General features: G+C 36.0%; 1 protein-coding gene across 3 annotated transcripts in view; it reads right to left on the bottom strand.

Annotated features, from left to right (window-relative positions):
• The window catches only part of LOC129372864 (metabotropic glutamate receptor 4-like), a 173,117-nt gene that overhangs the window by 22,442 nt on the left and 128,936 nt on the right, over positions 1–21,739 (bottom strand). For all 3 annotated transcript variants that reach the window (XM_055050403.1, XM_055050405.1, XM_055050402.1), the window contains 2 exons: positions 21,285–21,425; positions 7,518–7,718 (listed from right to left, as the gene is read on the bottom strand). In XM_055050403.1, coding sequence (XP_054906378.1) covers positions 7,518–7,718; positions 21,285–21,425 — 342 coding nt within the window. The remainder of the gene's footprint in view (positions 1–7,517; positions 7,719–21,284; positions 21,426–21,739) is intronic.

Here is a 21,739-nt window from a genome sequence, read left to right as displayed (position 1 = left end):
GAAAACTCTTTTGAAACTTTTGAATAATTCAAACAAAGTAGGTGGCACCAACTGAGAGTGTGGGGCACAGCCAAGTGCAGGAATGAGCAGAGGGGGTGTAGCAGTGGTCAGGATGAAAGAAACTCTGCTGCCTGCTTGGCACTTTATCAATCTATTTTTAGGCCCTTCTAGCAACTTTTCAAAAAAGCGACGAACAACAACTGTATTTTTTTTCTGTGTTTTTGGAGATTCTTTTGGAAACATGTGAAGCACCAATTGCTCTGCAACTCTGCTGCAGTCCCACTCTGTTTTGAGCGAGCGTGCTAACGTGGGCCTCTCCCTCTTCCTAAGTCTTACAAACTTGTCCATATTGCGTCATACCGCCAGCAGTCAGAGCAGAGGAGATTCCTTCCACTCCATGTCCAATGGAGCAAAAAATCACATATGTGCAACACCGAGAAACGGCATCAATCAACACTCCCCCCACAAAGCCATGTCTCTGAGTGAGATGGTTTATACTCCAATGTGGGGCTGTGACACTGACATCGACTAAGCAGTACTTTGTGATATGAATCTGCACACTTGAAAGCAAACATTAATTTTCAACTCCAGTAGCTACCGATCACCCACAGCAGTACTGAGATATTTTTTTTTTGGGCAGTGTTTTGCAGAACTAAACAAATTTACACAAAAATGTCAAACTTGCACATAAATATAAAGAAAACACTTAAGAACCAATGTAGACTGTTTATTGGAAAAAAGTTGATTTGGGTTTTAGTTACTCTTTAAAGTAATGAATCTTGTAATAAATTAGGCGATACTGAGTAAAAGAAAGTAGTAAGGAAATAATTCATTTTTTCAAATATGTTTACAGATATAAATAATTTGACGTGCATTTGTATTTAGCCCAGTTATGCTTTATTACCTTTAAGGAAAAGCAATTAAAATTAAGTCAACCCATTCCTTTCAGAAGGGACCTCCTTAATAGAGAGTTATGGTGTATAATTTAATTTACCTATAAATATAGTTGTTCTGGGAAGGCTTCAGAGGTTTGTTAGAGAATAAATGAATGAATAATTTACTTTATTAATCCAAGAGGGAAATTCACATTTTAGTGCATCCTGTCCATCCTGTTCATCTTTTGTTAGATGAAATTGGAAACATTAGGTAGGATGAGGGGAAAAACTATCATAAAAAATCTGACCTCCTCAGGTTTGAAAATCTTATTCTGGAAAAACAGAGGCAGTAGGGCACAACTGCAAACCTAACAAGAGATAGCTCTCTAGCTAAACTGACAGGCTGGGAAGGTACAGCATTGATGAGAAAAGCAGCCAATAAGAAGCTCGTCTCTCACGTCTCCAGTGAGAGAATCTGTCGACAGGAGAACTATAGGTTGTCTTCTTCAAAAATGTTGCTTTTAAGAGTCACAAAAAGAAAGCCATTGTTGAAAAAAAGGCAAAGGAAGTCCTTTTTGTAGTTTGCCGAAAGCAATGTAGGCAACACAACCGACACGTGAGGCATAATATTCTGGATGGATGGTCTTACCTCTTCAGTGAGGTAAGACCATCCTTACCTCAGTGAATGTCTGGTGGTTGTTCAAATTTTATTGAAGCTGTAACACCATCTCTTCACTGGCGGTTCTGTTGTTTTGTGTGGCCACGGCTTAGGTTGCTCCAAAGAACAGCTGCATCTCAGGACAGAAACATTTCTCCACAATTTCAGGTACATATGTGACAATGCTGTACAATCACAGTTGGAAAAAAAGTATGATTTCTGCTTTTTTCTTAATGATTTCAGTATGAGCCAGCTTAATCCTGTCACATATTATTTAAATATCTATTTGTTTCTTCATCCAACCAGCTGTTTATGTAGTTTCACTAGACGCAGTCCAAACAAATCTTTTTACAGCTAAACTCTGTGACATAGAACATAACAATACATCACTCTCCTTTCTTGTAAATTATTCATCACAACAAAAGGAAAAAAACAACCTGACCTACTTCTGTAAGCATTTCTTTCGATTGCTGATTTGAGAGAAAAAAGGCAGAACAACAGTTTTTTTCCTGAAGTGTCACATGCAATTTACACAACACAAAGATAAATATCATCTTTGAAAATGTGACACGTAGCAAATCTACTCTCAGCAGTTTGCTGGTTTATGGATTCACGCCAGATCGATATACAGCTGTGAGCTGATGCAATTAGATGGAGTGTCGTGTAACCTCAAGGCAACCCTCCTGGACAGTGTGTGTGAATAGTCTCTACCTGGTAGAAACAAAAATCAACCAAAAAGTGCTTACTGCACAGGAGCTTCATGTTGCTGCTTGCAGGCATTTTAAGAAAAAAAAATAAAAAAAAACCTGTAGGAAACACAACAACACCTCTTGGCAGTGTTGAGTACTCGAAAACGGTCTTGGTCTCGAGACCGGTCTTAAGACCATTTTTTGATAGTCTCGGTCTTGTCTCGGACTCGACCACATTTGGTCTCGGTCTTGTCTCGGTCTCGGACATTGAGGACTCGGTATTTTATTTCAAGACCGGTCAAGACCACAACTGTGAAAATAACGCTAAATCATCAGTATCAATTTCTTTAAGATCCTTCTTTTTATTGGATGCACTCCTGATTCAAATCCAAGCAATAACCCGTCTCATTGGTAAATGCATGTTGTTGTTTTTTTTAACTGCTGTCGCCCCACCCCCTTTCACCTTGAGCTGCGGACTGCAGCACTTCGATTGAAAGTTACAAGTGGTTGCCTCCTCTGCACCAGTGGAAAGGGTTTTTAGTCGAGGAGGCATTGTAATGAGACCCATCGTGCACGTTTTAGGTGCAAAAATGCTGCAGTCTCTAATCTTTCTGAAGTGCAATGAAACCTTACTTTAAACTAATTTTATGTATCACCTACTTTATTTCAACCACTGTTCAACTACATGGTTATCCTTGTTCTCGAGTTTTGCCATTGACGTTTTCTAAAGCTTTGGCGTATTATGAAACTGCTTCCAGTTGTATAATTTCATTTTTGAAACGCATGCAGTTGGGCCTTTAAATGTCAGATTTCTTTATTATGTATGTTATGTATAAGTTGCTACATCCATTCAACAGCAGAGTTAAGATGCGTATGTAACTTTGATAAAACAAAAAAATATCTTTGTAAAAGTTATATAGTTTTTTTAATATATTTATGTCACTATGTTGTGTCAGTATGTTATGAGACCGACAAGCTGTGAAAATATTGAGCTCCTCTCTGCCTTTTCGCCATGTTCCCAGTGCTAACTGGAGAAATACACAGCTTGGTCAAAAACAACCATCTGATCCAGCAAAAGGTCTTAGAACTGATAAAAGTCAGTCAGGTTTTTGTGCACGTATTTCAATGGGGTTTGTATTTCTGCAGATGGCAGTAGTCGCTCAGGGAGGAAGTGAAGGAGATCAATCTTTTTTCAACAAATTATCTGTGTCATAACATATTGTCACAACTTGGTGATAGATATAGATTTTTTAAGAAAAGTTATATAATGTAGCTATAATCTGTATACGAGAGAGAAACGAGAGAAATGATTGGCATTTTTTCAGTTTTACACATGTGCACATGGTTTTGAAATAGCACATTTAAAAACAACATAAATGTATGTACTGTTCATGAATGGCAGGGAAAATACTATTTTGATCGACTTTGATTGTTTGAAATTCTGTGATTACAACATAGAAGTACTAAATAAAGATGTTTGTTTATTCCAGTTCTCTGTGTAAAATATCTAGGTGTTTTTACGTGAATGTGGGTCTTTTAGATCAATTTTAGTGATTTTGATCATGTTTCACATTTTATTGTCACATACTGGCGCTGGTCTTGGTCTTGACTCGGTCTCGACTTCCCTCGGTCTTGGTCTTGACTTGGTCCCGGACCCTAAAAGTCTTGGTCTTGTCTTGGTCTCGGGTTAGGTGGTCTTGAACACAACACTGCCTCTTGGTCTCCATACTGTACAAACTGCTTTGAATGAACCTACATGTCATGCAACACTTATGTTCTTAAATAAAACAATTAAATTTTCCATTCAGTTACTGTTATTCGTGTCAAAATATGTCACAACTCTTGTGATTGGATCTGAACGTGCATTCTCACAGGAGTACTTTAGATAAAAATCAAGTATACATCACTAATCTAAACACCTACTTATCAAAATGCTTGTCAAGGATTAACAGAATACAGAAGCTGTTGTATGGAAGGGCAAGAAACCCATTAATACAATAATAAGGCATGCAATGAACAGCTCATCTCCAGTTTTGTCTGCTCAGTGCTGTGGTACCGGCTGCTCAGCCGGTGCATCTGGGATATTAAGAGGATCTTGATAGTTTCTCTTGAAGGACACTATTTACTCTTTGATTTTTTTTCTCACCAAGTTCATACAGCTAAGTCACATTTGATGGTAAAAAATCAATTGAATATTTTTTTCAGAAATACAACAATTACCATACAAATTGACAAATATTAAATGCTTTACCATTCACAACATGAATTTATTTTTCAGGTTTCATGTATCAGTATGATATTTCCATTGTGATAATGCAAGTAACTGTCATAACTTTCAATCAAAATAGGTCTGTGTTGAAATCATTGCTCAATAGACTTGAAAATAAAACTTAAACATGTAAATTAATTCCTGCTTGTAAAAACAGGATCACATTGGAAGACGTCTCTAATTGGCAGTAATCTGTGTTTTGCTTGAGCAGCAGCAGCTGCATGAGTCCAAGAGACATCAAGTATTATTTTAAACACTAAAAATTACATGAAAATTTCTGATCTATGAAAGCATTTATTACCATAATAAAGTGTGCCTGATCTTTTGTAATGCGAAAGACAGCACAATGACTCGCTCAGTTATTTGAAGGAAAATGTTTCCCTTCACCTCTCAAATGTGAATTAAACATTGAACTGACATTCTGTAATAAGTAGATATTAGAATGACAAATTAGCTTGAAGAGCAGGAGTTCAAATGAATAATTTATCTGTATAAACAGTGCATACTCAAGTTTCTGTGAGGAATTTTAATTGTCTTGAGTCCCGTAGCATTATAAAACAGTGTCTACATAATGGAACTCTGGATCAGTGCGCTTTGTGTGAAAGCAGTCAATTATTAACATGCCAGTCATGAAAGTGAACTTGACTGATAAGTGAGTATAATGTAATGCTGCAGGAAGAGAGGGAAATTAGGCCAAAAAATAAAGGGAATGAAGTCAATGGAGTTGTACATTGGTGCTTGCATCTGCTGGAGGAGAAGGTTAGTAAACCGTGTGCTTGTGAAAGGACAAGCACACAGTTTATTTGTGTTTGAAAATTGAGTTTGAAAAATTTTTTGAGTTTGCCAACATCATCCCATTTTCCATCATCTGGGAGGTAATGAATGAATAAAAACAGTTTGACATTCAGAGGAAAATATGCAAAATATGCAAAGTTGATTAATGTATTTCTCCTAAGAACACACAAATAAAGATTTTAATTTTCTGTTTGTGATGGTTTTAAAAGTTGTACAATAATGACTTGTTACAGAAATTAGTGATGACTGGTTATTAAAGTAAAATAGAAAATGTCAATGTCAAGGTAAAGAAGATCATATGAAGCACTTTAAACAGCTGAAATGATAGATATTTTTTCAATTGGTTTCTTCCCACATACAGACTCAAAGCCTTGTTTTTCAGGAAGCTATGATAAATTATATTACTTCTAAACTTTACTGTCAAGAACAGGACAGTCTAAAACTTGTGATGGAAATGTGCTTTTTATGAATAAGGTCAAGCAAAATATTCAGTCATGTTTTAAACTATGGAAATTTGTATTTGACCCAGTTTTGATAGTCTTTGGTTGCAAACATTCATTTCAATTTAAGTTTGCAGTTTGTGAATCTAATATTAGAAGTTTTATTTTTTATTTTTTGTCCAGTTATATGAGGCCAATAGGCTATAAACAATGTTCTTTGATCCATTAAGCATCTTAACAATTGCCTTTGGAGCTAAACATAAATTGTTTGCCAGAGGTTGAATCTTAATCCAAATTAGTTGACTTTTTCATCCACATTGCATCAAGGGTGACATTTTAAAATGGATAATCATGAAATTCAGCCATGACTTTCATGGTGCCCGACTGAGTAACTCCTGGTAATTCTTTATACAGAGCGATTTCATCTAACACTTTCATCATGTCAAGGTTAACCTAATAAGACCTCCGTGGCTTAATATGTGTGTTCTGCAATTCTTATCCAGTAGTGAGTCTTAGCTTTATTTGGGTTTATAGGGTAAGATACAGGATTATCACAAACAGCATCTTTTTTTTTTTTTTCTGAAATTAGAACATTTTATGGAAATGCAGTGATATCGATCAAAACGTGTAAAAACTAGGTCTACTCTGGGACTGTGATTGTTCTAAATGTAAGTGCTTAAATTTAGGCTGAATATATCATTAATAATAAAATACTACTTAATTCAATGTGGTAACCCTTGCCAGAGACTTTGAGGATTTTTCTTTTCATGTAAACAGACATCGACTCAAAGAGAAAATCCCGTTAGGTCATAAATGCACCAGCTGGTTAACATTACACTAAAACTGGCTTAACTCCTGGCCTGTGTTTTCTAGGAAGGGTGATAATACACTAACTTGTTTTCTTAGACCATTTAAAATTTTTACATTTGAGACAGTCGAAGTTTTTACACCGAGAGGTTCTGACTAATTAATATGAATACTAATAGACAGCCCTGAAATTCTTTTCGCAGTGGTATTTTGTTTTACATCATGACACACATATTTGTCAGTCATAGTGTCAGTGTATACAGTGTGTACAGCATTATCAAAGAAAGTCTGAAAAAGAGGGAGAAAAAGCTGTGAAGAAACCAGAAAAAAACACTAAAATTGTTATTACTAGCTGTAGAAAGTTCAGAAAAAAACAGGTTGCAAGGCACATGGTGACTTAACCTCATTTCCATCAGAGAAGTAAATAACAGCTTGCTTTCTCTGGATTTGCGTTTCTTGGGTTTTGCATTCCCTAACATCTCTAATCAGACAGTCATGATAATCTTGTTTTAAATAAAGTAAGTTTATGAGCAAGCAGGATATTAAGTTGTGTGGATCAGTAGGTTGGGGATCATAGAAAGGAATTTACACAAATATTTGACTGTATAGCACTGCTGCTTCAGTTATTTGAACAAATAACTGCAAAACTGTACTACAAGCAATTTTGAAAACCTTCAGCAATTTTATTGTTTCAACTTACAATGTTGCAATATGTTTTACCTAAATTTTATAAAATATGTATTGGTTTCACTCATTTTAGGTGATTACTTAGGTATGTGAATGTTTGCCAATATGTGCCAATATATAAAATAAACATGTTTATGAGTTTGGCTTTGAAAGTGCAGAATTAAAATATGTAAAAGTGTTTCGGCAAATCCCGTTAGAATTGGTCATAGAACAAAATGAAAAAAAAAAAGAAGTTTTTTTTTCTTTTCATTGTTTTTGTTGAGCAGAGAAAGACTTTTTTTTTTTTAAAGAACTGACCTGAGAAGTTTAGCTGGCGAATGTGCTTGAGGAGATGGGTACCATTGATGGGGTCCATTTTTGCGCAGAGACCCACCTTCCCAGGGCAGAGTTCTTTGTGCATGTTGTGCAAGCCATGAGCCATCGAATATACAGCATCGATAACAAACTGAACCTTTCCTTCTTGCTCAAAATCCGAGTCCTTTCCTATTCGCTCCTGATCTGTAAGACACAAGGACATTTGCAAATTCAAACCAGATTTTCCACAACATTTGCAATTTCAGTCATGTTTGATTCATGTTGGATTAGTTCTTAATGACTTATTTGAAGTATTTTTCATCTTGGAGTTGTTTTTCTAAGGAGGACTGACAGCACAAAATACAATTTTGATTATATTTAAGCATATTGTGGATTTTCTCCTGTCCCCTTGAGCCAAAAGCATGCATCTAGTTTTACATGTATGCTTAAGTATCTCTCTCAGGCAAAATAAAAAAATTAAAATGACATAAAACATAAAAGGTTGTATAGCACTGTAGATTAGGAGCCATGAGAGACTGTAAAGGATTTTAAAATTGGAAGTGAAATACACAGTCACAAAAGAAAAAAGAGACCTCATGAAATCTGAAATGAACCCTGTTTCAAGATGCAAATTTTGTGCAATAATAGGAAGGAAAATGTTAGTCTTGAGACTTGTTCACTCAGCAACTTAAAGATGCTCTTCAAGCGTGCCAACATTTGGCAAAAATGATCTTTTGTCTTCGTAGAGCAGCTCAACTTGGACTAATCTGGGCAAGCTATTTGGAATGAACATCCATATGAAGGATGTGGCTGTAATCCAAAAGGCATAGAAGAAAATGCATTGCTCCTCTGTGAGTCCCATTCTTTCACCACTGAATGGGTTCTGCCTCTTGCAATTAGCTAGAAGGTAAACATTGGGATCGCTGCAGAGGAGCAAATCAATTTTAATATCTGGAGGGGAAGTTTTTCCTCTTCTGGGCAATCTCATCAGTTAAAAAACTTGATGCAATTCCCTCTTAGCTTTTCTGTAACCATTGAATATTCCTCATAAGCTATTAACATCATGTCCTGTGGCATCAGCAGGTCAAATAACCTCATTGGTTCAAATTTGAGTGAATTATGACCTGGCAGGTGCCAATTAAGTACAGACTAAAAGTAGGAATGGAGACATACATTCTTAGGACATGGATAATCCCCTTATAGTCTCAATGTAATAGCTGGTGACAAGAGTTGATGAATGTTTTGGCCAAGTTGCTCCATAGTTTTTGTGACTATTAATTGCTGTAAGAAGGTAATGCCGGTGAAGAAGACACAATATGTCAATTCTAACTCACCCTTTCTGTCCCTAAGCCTCAAATCATGAAGCTTTCACATTGTAAGTCTGCTGTGCATGAGAGATTATGAATAAACAGAAAAAATAATAAATCAGGTATGTTCAATTTAGATTAACAATAGACTAATTACTGTGGATGAGCTAATGATAGAGCAGCATAAAACTGCTAAATGAAATCCAATTAGGCTTTGCAAGTTAATAAGACTCTAACAAGGGATATGCTGCTAAAATACCTGCAATTATGATTGTAATGTTCGGCAAAAAAGGACAACTGTTTAATGCCGTGCAACTGAATTGTCATTGCAATATTTACAAAATCTGTTAAGTGATTGCAATTTTGAACATGTGAATGTTTTAAATGACATAATTTAAAATGAAATACCGTACCTTGATAAAATGTTAACACCTCAAAGAAGAAGCTTATATCATTTAGACAACTATATAATAAAAGCTCATATCTATTTTCTGATGTAAATAGAAATAAACATATATTGCTTGATAAATGAATGCATTTGACAAATATTGCATCCAACAATTAGAAAATAAGAACTCTTGCAATATTCGATTACACAGTGTAACATAAATTAATATATGTTTATCATTTCAAATAGTAGGGCAGGGGAGGTGGAGCCTGATGGGCAGCTTCTCTCCTAATGGTCAACATCAAGAGCCAAGCTCTGTGTGCTTAGCTTGAGAAAAGCAGGATTTCAGAACTGATTCCGAAGTTTTGAGAGAGGCTGCCCATAGATTGGAAGAGTCAGAGGAATGTACAAATGTATCCCTCAGACAAGCTCAGAAAAATTGTACACTTTATATGTTAAAAAAAACATTTATTTCAAAATTTATTTTGAAGAATGCTTCTCCATTCAGTAGTAATCATAAAGACAGACTGGCTCGTGGTATAAATAATATCATTCCGTAACAAAGCATTTTGTTGTAGATTGTTTATTATCATTCAACAGACCCTTTCCTATGGTTCTATTGAATCTTTAATCTGAGAGAGTCCTGGACCCTGAATCTGAGGAGGTCGCTTTCTGTCAGCCGTCTTTCATTCCCAGTGTCTCCAGCTCCTCGCTTCACACCAGAAGGGCTTTAATGTCCCTTATTATCTCATGAGCTTTTGAAATGCATGAATTATTGTTGGAGGTTAGGACTCGGTAATTAGGAGCCACAGGCCCCTGATTGGACAGAGATTGCCACAGTTTTGGCCGCCACACTGATGCCATGGGGAATCCTGTGAGCCACAGTGGGTGTGAGAGTGATATTTCCCTTGGAGGCTTGGCAAGCCACCCACACTAACTTTCTGTTGTGTATTTTCCATAAGACCATTTTCCTTTTTTCCCCACTGTCTCTCTCTTTAGCTCCCTCTCATCAGCATTTTGGCTCTCTTGCACACATTTCCCCGGCTGGCATTTCAGAGAAACCCTTTTAGATTACATAAAGCGCAGGCAAAGTGTGGGTGTTCTCCACTGAGAAGTCACACGAGACTTCATGTGACAGAGAGTGTGGGCTAAAGACTTTTGACCTTTTTATTCAGCTTGTGATGAGCCAGAGGCAAGCCAGTCTTTCCCTGCCAAGACAGTTGTGTATCCTCTCTAATGAATCTGACACAACTGCTATCTGTCCCAAATGTACCTCTTTAAAATCCTATATTTTTTCTTTAAATCTTTGATGTGGAAATTTATATTTGATGTGAAAAATAATATTTGATTTTAATCACATTTTTGTTCCATTTCCATTTCATTTAAATTATTTTTATTTATTTGTTTTAATCAACAAATCTTCCCCTGATTTCCATGGTATAATTTTTACCCAGAGCAAGACAACAAAAACCTACAGCCTCTTCAATTTGGCTGTAGGTCTAACAAGTCCAACAAACTTGTTAGACTAATTATCTTACTTGGTGTATAGATTATGTACTGACACAAATACATCTTATTTTTAAAAAAATCTACTGAACAATATAAATCTGGGAGGGGAGTATCATTTGATTAGAATTTAATTTTCTGTTTCAAAATGGGATATGATTTAAGTCAATTACCAATATGTTCAGAAGCCAGTATATGTGTATGAATATAATGGGACAAAATCCTGTAAAATATCCTTCGTATTAATTCTTAATTTAAAACAATGACGAAGACATAGTCTTGTAACTTACTTCACCCCTCAGAGATCATGGAGGGATCCAACAGTCACACTAACTAGATGTCCCTACAGTCTTTAGAAACAAGCTGAACTACACAAAATAAGTTTTGAACAAAAGATCAATGGCTAAATCCTATCCAGCCTGATTAGCTATTCCACTATGCAGCACATGACGTCATGGACAGGCAGAGTTTATGTAATAACGCCTGCTGCCATGTTGTTGTGGTCTGCCCCCCTTACTGGTGAAGTTTATTATTATCAAGTGTCTGCCTTTCTGTTTACACAGGAAATTTGGGGATTCCTTCTATCCTTTCTCATGGTGTCTTCTGTCTGTTGCCATCTGGAAAAAGACTTCAGAGTCCATGGACCAGAACCAGCATTCTTAGCAACAGCTTTATCCACAAGTCTGTCAAAAATCTCAGCTCTCTCTGTTATGCCTTTCCATCTTGTCCTACTGCCCTACACATTTGAACTTTGGTCTCTTGCTCCTTTGCTCATCTCTCTGTTTCCCCCTGAACAACAAGCCCCTGGCTTTCACAGGAGTCATGCAGTAATACGCATACACACAAACTGAACTCAGAGACCACACTTTCTACTTTATGCATCATTGGACTCTCTTCTGCTCCTCTTGCACTCTTCATCACTTTAAACTGACATATGCCTTAAGTTATTGGTTTGTTGTACTTGAATCTTGTGGTCTTCTGTAGGTCTCAGAACCGCTGTTTAATGATCCCGAGCCAAGTTTTCAAATGAAAATATATCCTGCATTTTATTTGAAAATTATGGTCCCAGTGTGTTAAGGAAGAGTGGAGAAGAACAGAATCCGTGCTGCTAGAAGTCTAGTGTAAAGTTTGTACAGTCTGATGTTTTTGGGTGTCACATTATCTGCTGGTGTTGGTCCACTGTGTTTTCTGACATCTAGAGTCAACACAGCCATCTGGCAGGAAATTCTAGAGCATTTCATGCTTCCTTCTGCTGACAAGCTGTTTGGAGATGCTGTTTTTATTTTTCAGCAGGACTTGGCATCTGCCCACACTGCCAAAGATTCCAAAACTTGGTTCAATGACATTGAACCAGCAAACTGGCTGATCAGGAACAGTCCCTGACCTGAATCCCATAGAAAATCTATTGTCAAGAGGAAGATGAGCGATACCAGATCCAACGAGGCAGATGACCTGAAAGCAGCTATGAACCCAATCTAGGCTTCCATTACACCTACACGATGCCATAGGGAGATGACCTCTATTTCGCAGAGCTGGGTGCAACATACTAATAATCTAATGATTTACAAAAGTTAATATTAGGGCATGCTTGCAAAAAACACCCAAGTGCATTTTACTACCCTGATTTGGTGCAAAAACTTACATTTCAGTATCTCTGTTAAATAGATAAACCATGTTCTGAGCTGAATTTCAATTTTACAATACAAAAGAAAATCCTCCTGTTACAAATCCGACAAGCTTTCCAAAATATTTTCTATCTCTTGCCCAGTGCATTCTGGGAAACATTCCAGCCACCCTGCAAGGCTCTTCAGGATAAGCGGTTTAAAAAATAGATGGTTGGATGGAAAAGCACATGTTCGCTTTGTCTGTATTGCTTTGTTTGCTGCAGCTCTCCCACATTATTAATGTGCAGGCAAAGCAGGGTCCACAGTTTGACTGGTTTCAGTTCTACCTTATCTCTACTCTGCATTAATCAATATCAGTTTTACCTCTTCATCACATAGGGAAAGGAAGAGCTTTCCCTTCTTTCCGTAGTGAGTCATGCACATCTACATACTTTGATCATGCTAAGAAGCAGAGTTACCTCCTGGACACAGATAATTCGGCAGGACAGCGCATGTGGCTCTTGCGCAGCTGCCTCAGGGACACTGCAGCGCTCTTCATCTGAGCAGAAACAACGCATATGCTACAAAAGAAATGTGACTCATTCTCATTGCCCCAAAACCAACCAAATAGGGAAACTCGGCATTAGAAGATCTATATTGTGTGGGGTGAGCATTTGGCATTTCTAAAGAGTCTTTAACTTTCTCACCAAACAACTTGATAAAGTGAAAACACCTAGATTATTGCTTTGCATAATTTACAGCCCTCTTCACACTTAACACTTAATGGAACTTTTAATAATAAAGAAGTGTAAATAGCCTTAAAATAAGATTGGTTTTTTTGTTTTTTGTTTTTTTGTTACAACATTAGCAAATAATGTTTTGAAAAACAAAAACATAACACAGTAGGGGCAAAGTTCAAATAATACTTCTTTTTTTCGAATTGCTAAACTTTTGGCATTTCTTCTTTGAACAGTTTTTTTGTAAGGGGACATTGTTTCACAAGGCTTTTGGTGCCTTAGTCCTTTATATTTCTTTCTCTTTGGCTCATCTCAGAAGTTTTCTCTAAGGTTGAAGTGCAAGAACTGAAATGGTCATGGAGAGAAGCTGGTATTGTCTGTTGAGCAATTTAAGTTGATATTTTCCAGATATTTTGAATTTTCCAGAAGACAACCTTCCATTCTTCTGGCAAAAGTCACATTTATCTTTGAAATATGTTGCTATTTTCAAAAGTTCATGATGCTATACAGAATAAGAAGGTTCCCAGAGCCTTTAAAAAAGAGGCAGGCCCACAGAGAGTTGATTACAGTCTGATATGCAGACCGTTTTAGACCTTGCAGACTTTCTTACACTGGAGTGATATTCTTCTCAGTTGACAACCGAGGGTAAAATATATGTTTCATCCATGTTTATTTTAATAGAATTTCTTAGCAGAAACAGTCATTTTATTAAAGACTATTATTTTCCAAAGTGAGAATTTTTACCCACTAAATAAAATGCTGAACTGCTCTACACTTTTCAGTTGAGGTATCTTACTGCAATAAAAAAATTTATTCATTTTCTGGTCCTTCACATATTTCCTGGGCATTGTTTGTCTCCTAAATATTTAGTCTCTTGCAGGTTATCCCTGTGGGGCTACATTTTATACTTTGTTCCTCTTCTATTGGTTATATTTAACTTGTAATACAACAAGCCATCAGAAGACTGACAATGTTGCTCCAAAATGTAGAATCCAAATTTCAGTTAACATATTTTTAGACACAATATGAAGTACTTATATGTTGTTTTAATTGGAAAACTATTTTTAGATATGCTTAACATGTATGTTTGTTGCTAATAAACAGTAAAAAGGAAATAGTTGAAGGGGAAATTACCTGCGGCCCTACAACAACTAACATGAGTCAGAGTAATGTACATTTTCACAGCACGATTAGCTAGCTAAAACGATTAGCTAGTTTCGTGTAACACTCACCACTCTGCTGCTGTGAGTGTCGTTTTTTTATTTTTTTTATTTTAGTGAAACAAATATCATAGGCTATTGTGTTTTGGCAAACCGCCGATGATGAACTTCTGTAAAGCAATCATATTGTGATGTTTAGTTCTGTCACGTGATTTTTCTTACACACCAAACAGGGAGGTTTGGGTTTGCACTGAAAAGAAGAATCACAAGAGATGGATGTTTAATTTTTTCCTACTCATATAAACAAGACAGGACAGTATGCGATTGATATTTTTGATCTAAAATTGAATTAGTTCCTTATCTTCTGGATATATTTACTTGAGACTTATTACAAATCAGAAAAAAATGCACATTTTCACAAATGCATTCATCTGGGAAAGCTACATCAAAGAGTTACCCTATGTTTTATTATTTTTCATGTTGTTCTGCGGGATGAAAAACTGATCTCAGTTTCTATGCTATAATTCCTATACACCATGTTCCAAATTCTTATGCTAATTGGATTTAAGTACCATAAAGATTACATATTTTGTTGTGCTATTAAATTTATAGATGGAGTTGTGTGTCAGGGCTCTTTGAATTACTATAATTCATTTCAGAGAGCTGGTTGATTAGTTTATCTGGTGAACTCAATTAAATGAAATCTACTTAAGAAGGATGTTCCACATTATTGAGCAGGCCACTGGTTTCAAGCAATATGGGAAAGAGAAAGGATCTCTCTGCTGAAGAAAAGCACCAATGGAGTGCTGTGTGACAAGGTATGACAACATTATTTAACGAAAACTGAAGCATTATTGTACTGTGAAGAGATTCGTGGCTGATTCAGAACAAAGATGGGTTTGTACAGACAAAGGCATAATGAGGAAGTTTTTGTTTGACAAATTCATTGGATTAAGAGAGCAGCTGTTAAAATGCCCTTACAAAGCAGCAAACGATTATTTGAAGCTGCTGGTGCCTCTGGAACCTCAAGGTGGAGGATCTTCCAGAGGCTTACGGTGCATGAACCTACTATTGGGCCACCCCTATCCAATTGGGCGACCCCTACTGAGTCCCCGAAGGTGTGAAAATGACCTCAGCAAAGTATATGGACTTTCTGACAGATCACTTTCTTTCATAGTTCAAAAAGAAGAGCTGTACCTTCTACAGCAAAATCATCTTCTTGCATGATAATGCACTGTCTCATGCTGCAAGGAATACCACTGTGTCATTGGCTGCTATGGGAATAAAAAGGGAGAAACTCATGGTGTGGTCACAAGCGAAGATCTGAGGTGGGAATGGAGTTCATATCAAAACAGTAGCTCTGGGAAGGTTTTCTGAAATCCTGCAAAGAAATTCAAGCAGAAACTATCCACAAACTCAAAAGTTCAATGGATGCAAGAATTGTGGAGGTGATGTCAAAGAAGGGGTCCAATGTTAACATGTTACTCAGTCTGTTAAGATATTTTTGATTGAAATAGCTTTTGATTTTAGTATGTGTGACTACTTAATGCTGCATATTCAAAGAATGACTGTTTGCAGTTCTGTGTAATCCATAAAATGTTAAGAAAATCTGCTGTGCATAATAATTTGGAACAGTGCATCTTGAGTTTTTTTATAAAAAAAAAAAAAAACTGTTCTCATGTGTGGCTTTGTTCAGTAAAATTTGATTTATACTCTAATAGATCATGAATTGAAAATTATACTGAGCATCATTTGCATTGACCGTTTAAGAAAATCTGTGAAAATACCACGTGCATGATCATTTGGAACACAGTGAAAGGACACACTGCATGAACACTGTCATGACTCAGTCTTATTTAGAAATACTTATGACTGTGTGGAGGATTATACATTGTGTATTTGCAAATATGTCTCCAGGTGGTGTGGTTACTCAGTGATTAGTGTCTTTAACTTACAGAAATAAAGTGGTGGGTTTTAGCTCCTTGTTTTTCTGAAAGTAGAGCTTAAATATGCAAGTACTCCAAGCCACAAAACTGCCCTTCAGTAGAAATGTGACAGTAATTGTTCAACTTTGTGTCCGTTAAAGATATTGATTTGTTGTGCTGTTCCTCCTGGTCAATGGTAGTTATGCAAAACTGTCAAATTAGACTTTTAAGTTATTTTGTGTTGCACATTACTTCACCCTTACTTTAAGGTAAGATTTGATTTTAGATTTTATTAATCTTTAAAATCAGCTCCAAGCAGGATATATGGGTGCAGATGTCAACAGTGTAAAACATCATATTGCAGGTATGTTATACCTTTTTAACACTTAATGAATGTAATCATTGTAAAAATGGTTTGTATTTCTTCTTCTGGCCTTTAATATAATACACATAAAATATTGTTTACACTGATTGAATGTAGACATATTTGTGTTTACCACTAATTACTTTACCACTAATTCCAGTAATATGATGATCTTTTCCTTACATTTATTTTCTATATTGTGATTTAGGTTAGTACCCTGCAGGTATTATTTTAAAAATATGGTACTCTACTTATTACTCTACTTATTTTCTCAAAATGTTAGAGGTTGCCGCAGCAACTATGCCTCTTTCTGTCTCTATCCTTCTGCCCTTAGATAATGGCTCATCCCACTATGAAATGTGTTACTCCTTAAGGGCCCCACATACTCGGGCATACTGTGTGCATTCCATGAAGCACAAACTCCATGCATACTGTCCGCGGACGGTTGTGTCTTTATACTCGAGCATACTGATTACCTAAAATTCTCTCGTGACAAATTCCTTTATTTCACACAATCCTAATGCAAACTAGGAAGTTTGATGAACTATTTCTGTTTCTTTTCCATCTGGGAAGCCTTAACTAACCTCAGTACAGGATAGAGAATGGCAGTCAAATGTCGATTCATCTGGCAAAGACAGTGACCCGCTGCCCAGAGCCAGCGCAGAGTAGCAGCAATAGGCTGCGCAGGCATTAGCTGTAATCGGGGATCCATTCAATAAGCTTTGTTTATTATGTTCTGAAAGCACAATTGTGATCGGTGTAATAATTTGTGCAGCAATCAAAAATGAGCACCAGATCATCCTTCCCTTGCCGTTGTTCGAGGACAAAAAAAAGTCAGACTCAAGTCATTGGACCTCCTCTCTCCTCCGCTGCCGATAAAGAAGTCTGGGATGATGTCTTGTTTTTTGTTCTTATAATTCTGCATAATTCACCATGTCAATATTTGTATGATTGATACAAATCAATAAAGCCTGTTGCTGTTATGCAATTACTTCTATCACGTCTCCGTGATAACTTTTTGTAGATTGCTATCATGTTGATGTCAACTTTCAAACAATATGAACTCATAAAACCCTGATTCTCAAACTTATCAGCCTGGTGTCGCATGGAAACCAGTTCGATGTGAACACTGTTTCCACCGGGTAGTTTAATGTGTGACGAGTACGCAGTCATAAACATCTATCCTTGCGCGAAAATGTCCATCGGACGTCTGCAGACTGAAGTGCGCCCAAGTATGTTGGGGCCTTCACAGAAGCTTTTACATCATCGGTTATTGCCCAATTTCTTGGATATATAGTATACCCATATGCTGCATGTCATGTAACCATTATTAAGCCTGCAGACATTTTTTTTCATCCTTGTTAAAGGCAGAAAATTATACATGTTCTTATACATGACACTGTTTTTATTAACAAAGAAACTATTTTTGTTAATGCAAAGTGTATACTTCAATAACGTGGACCTAAAAAAAAAAAATCGACATTATTAAGGGGTATAAAATCTGTAACCCTTAAATCACAGAAACATTCACAGTACTGGTTTGGGGTTGAAAATTAATTGAAAGAATTCCAATGAGATTTAGTTACAGTCTCCACTAAATCATCCATGCACTGCTATTCTCTGGGTGTGTTTCATTTTCATGACTTTTTAGCTGATCTAGAATATTGGCGATTAGGATTTTTTTTTCTGCATTCAGAAGTTGAAAGTAGTGGTTGAATAAAAAAGCCAGCACACGATATTTGATATAATTTTATTTTTGATTGTCGTCTTCTCACAACTGTTATTTCGTCAGAGCTGAATCTTTTTAAGATTGAATTGCTATTCTAACACATCTAAAGCACCCGTGTTGTTTCTAAGTGGGAGACTAAATACGTCTGGACCTCAGTCTCCTACCCACAATCACAGCTTCTTTTCCATTGGGAACAATTCTCATTCCAAGCTGCACTCAAAAGCTGGCAGCCTTAGTTTTGTGTTTTCCAGTCCATATTGTGCTCTCCCTCAAAAGCATTTACAGTGCTACTCAATTCCCTCCATCCCCCCGCTTTTAAAATAATATTTTGCAATGAACATGTTTATTGTTAAATGAATTATTGTAAAGATTTCAGCTTTTAAGTGGCCAGATGTCCTGAACCTTTCAATGCTAGTTTTTTTAGTGTTTTTAATTCCTGTGCAGACTTTAGTTGAATAATGTCAGCAAACAGATTGCATACAGGTATGATTGATACAAATCAAAGCCCCTACCACAATTCAATAAGAGAATTAAAGCTTAGTCTCCATATCAAATGGAAATCTAGATTGTATCAAGCATGTCAAATAAGCAATTCCTCCACTGTGCATGACTTTAGAGATGAAGAACTCTGAGAATGATATTATAATGTATGCTTCAGGGAGGAGTATTGTGAGATTCCTCAGGAGAACTTTGTGTTCATAAATATTTTCCATAGAACATTTCCAATGTTGTAGTTATTAATTATTCAATGTGAGAGCGAGAACATAGTCGGAAGAATAAATTTCTACCAATTTTCTACATAGGATGACTCTTTAATCGTAAGAATAATAGATTACTAGATTACTAAAGTATTTGTTTTCAACAGCCCTAAAATGGATGGAACAGTCCTAGAAGAAAACTTGATGGGATGGAATATGGGAGTCGCAATAATTATGTGTGAAAGGAACGTGTCCTCCTCACATTTAAAAGAAGGACTTGTTTGGACCGTAGACAATATAATGTTATTTCCTCTAACACTGTTTATATAGCTTTGTGGAGAAATCTATAACACTTGATCGATAAGTGGTATGGATTCCATTGATAAAGAAAATCCTTGTGTGCCGTTATATTATAAATAAATAAGCATATATTATAATTAATGATCATAGTAAAAAATACATTGACAGTTTTAGCTTTAACATAACCAAAGGGGAGAATACATTGTGGTTTATGAACTCTTTTATTGTATGTAGAAGGACATCTTCAATTCTTTATATTTAAATGTTATATTTTAACCATAGACATTTGAATCATTATTATTGTTGTTGGTGGTGGTTGAAGATATGTTGTTACAATGTCATTTTGATTCTATTTTTATAAGCATTTTGTGTTTTACCCTCCTTGAGGACTGCATGTGGAACTTAGCCCATGGCTAACTCCGATGCAGTGCATATGCTTTATAGTGGGATTAATGTTCGTATACAAACTCCCAAATGAATAAGCTCAAAGTCAAAATTGTCAGAGTAGCATCAGAATTGTCCTTTTTTTCTTATGCTATGCATAGTTCAAAGCTTTCTTGCATCACAACTTCCTCTCCACAGATTTTGTTGCACTGTGGGCTTCCACCTTTCCCCCCAGCACTATGTTCTCTGCTCTGCTAATGCTGCAGGCATAATATGAGGAAATAGATGCAACCCCAGGAAAAGAGTGTAATAATGGCATTACTCCAGTTGGAAGCACTAAGGTGTGCCTTTACCAATGTTTGATGCAGACTAAAAAATCTACTATGTAAGAATTGAAGAAGGTCGGCTGGCTTTTTCTAGAAAAGAAAAAAAAAAAAAAATATATAATATATATATATATATATATATATATATATAATATATATATATATATATATATATATATATATATATATATATATATATATATCCTAAAATAGATAAACTGCTTTACCCACCATTAATTTTCTACAATGTCTTAAAATAGCATTTTACTCAAATTGGAAGCTCAGATAAAAAATTGAATTCAGTGTCATAGAATCACAGTAATTTTTCATAGTGAAGTTTTTTTAAATGGTTAATTTTATCACAACTAAATATAGACAAGGTAATGATGAACTGACGATGGTATGATATCACATCAGTGACAACTTATGGCCCAGACTGACTGGTCTTATTAAACAGAAAGGTCTGGATAGTATCCTTAATTTTTGCAACTCAAATTACTGCAGAGCAATTATTATGCTTTATTAGGAAAACCCCACATCTTTTCAAATTTACCAGAGAAAAAAAAAGTTCTAAATAAAATTGCTTTTTAATTTTTAATTTTCTTTTCAGGACGTTCCCTCCAACAGATAACCTCATGGAGGTGGAGTTTTGTAAATTACTTTGAGACAAATTGAATATTAGAAATAAGTATACATAACAATAGAAATGTATTAATTTATTTGCTTCTGTATTAGTGCTTAAATTACTTTCAATTAGCCAGATGCCTCTGATTAGCAACTGCTTAGACTGCTGTATAGCAAAACTGTATACTCACTCTGTTGAAAAACAACAACACAATATCTGTAATATGGAATATGTTGTTATTTATATGAGCTTGTATATATTTTCTTTTAGTTTTGGTAAATGTCTGCACAGCATACTTTAGAGTGGAACTTGCATTTTTCTATCACTCTATATTGTCCGTCTAAATAGAGTTCTAAATTATGCAATGCTTTTCCTTTTCCATGCACTGAGATTGTACTAAAAAGCCGTAAAAAGAATGGCACAGAGCCGGCTTTTTTCATGCAGCCCTTCTAAGCCTTTCACTCATTATGGCCATATGGGTAAACAAACATGAGTCAGCAAAAGTACAGAGCAGCAATAAAACAAACTGCCAGATGAACTGTGGGTTTGAATTGAGAATATATAGCGCTTCAACTTTTTATAGGTGGGCAATGCTTTCCAAAACACTTCACGATGAGCCCAATGTGTCACAGATGTAGACAGAATATTTTGGAGTCGGGTAAATGTTTAAACAAACACATATGAGATAGCTTTTCCCTGAACAAGAGAAGAACTTACTTGTGCACTTTTTGAGACCGGACCCTTTCTTCACAGCGTGACGGCTGAGTTTGCATTTGAAGTTGTTCTCCCAGAACTCAGCAAACCAGATATTTCTTCTGTTGTTTTCCAGTGTGCGGCTAATAAAGTACCTATCAAACCCTGTAAACATCAATGGGTTCTCTGTCATAAGTTCAGCTAGTGTAATCAATACAGGCGATAGAATCTCAGAGCAATGGCTAGGTGATAATCTGTAATATAACTGAGTGTGTTTTACAATCCATTTTACAGAATATTTGCATATTTCAAATGTATTTACTACTTGTAATTAAGTTGTTAAACATTTTTCGATTAAAGCTGCAGCATGCAACTTATAAAATTTTCAACAAATATTAACTATGGTGTTGTGACAGTATAGTATGAGACAGATAATCTGTGAAAAAGTTCAGCTCCTCTTCCTTCTCCCAGTGCTCGCA

Source organism: Poeciliopsis prolifica, unplaced genomic scaffold, assembly GCF_027474105.1.
Source record: "Poeciliopsis prolifica strain line A6 unplaced genomic scaffold, Auburn_PproV2 SCAFFOLD030, whole genome shotgun sequence".
NCBI lineage: Eukaryota > Metazoa > Chordata > Actinopteri > Cyprinodontiformes > Poeciliidae > Poeciliopsis > Poeciliopsis prolifica.
This window is presented reverse-complemented; position numbering and strand designations above follow the sequence as displayed.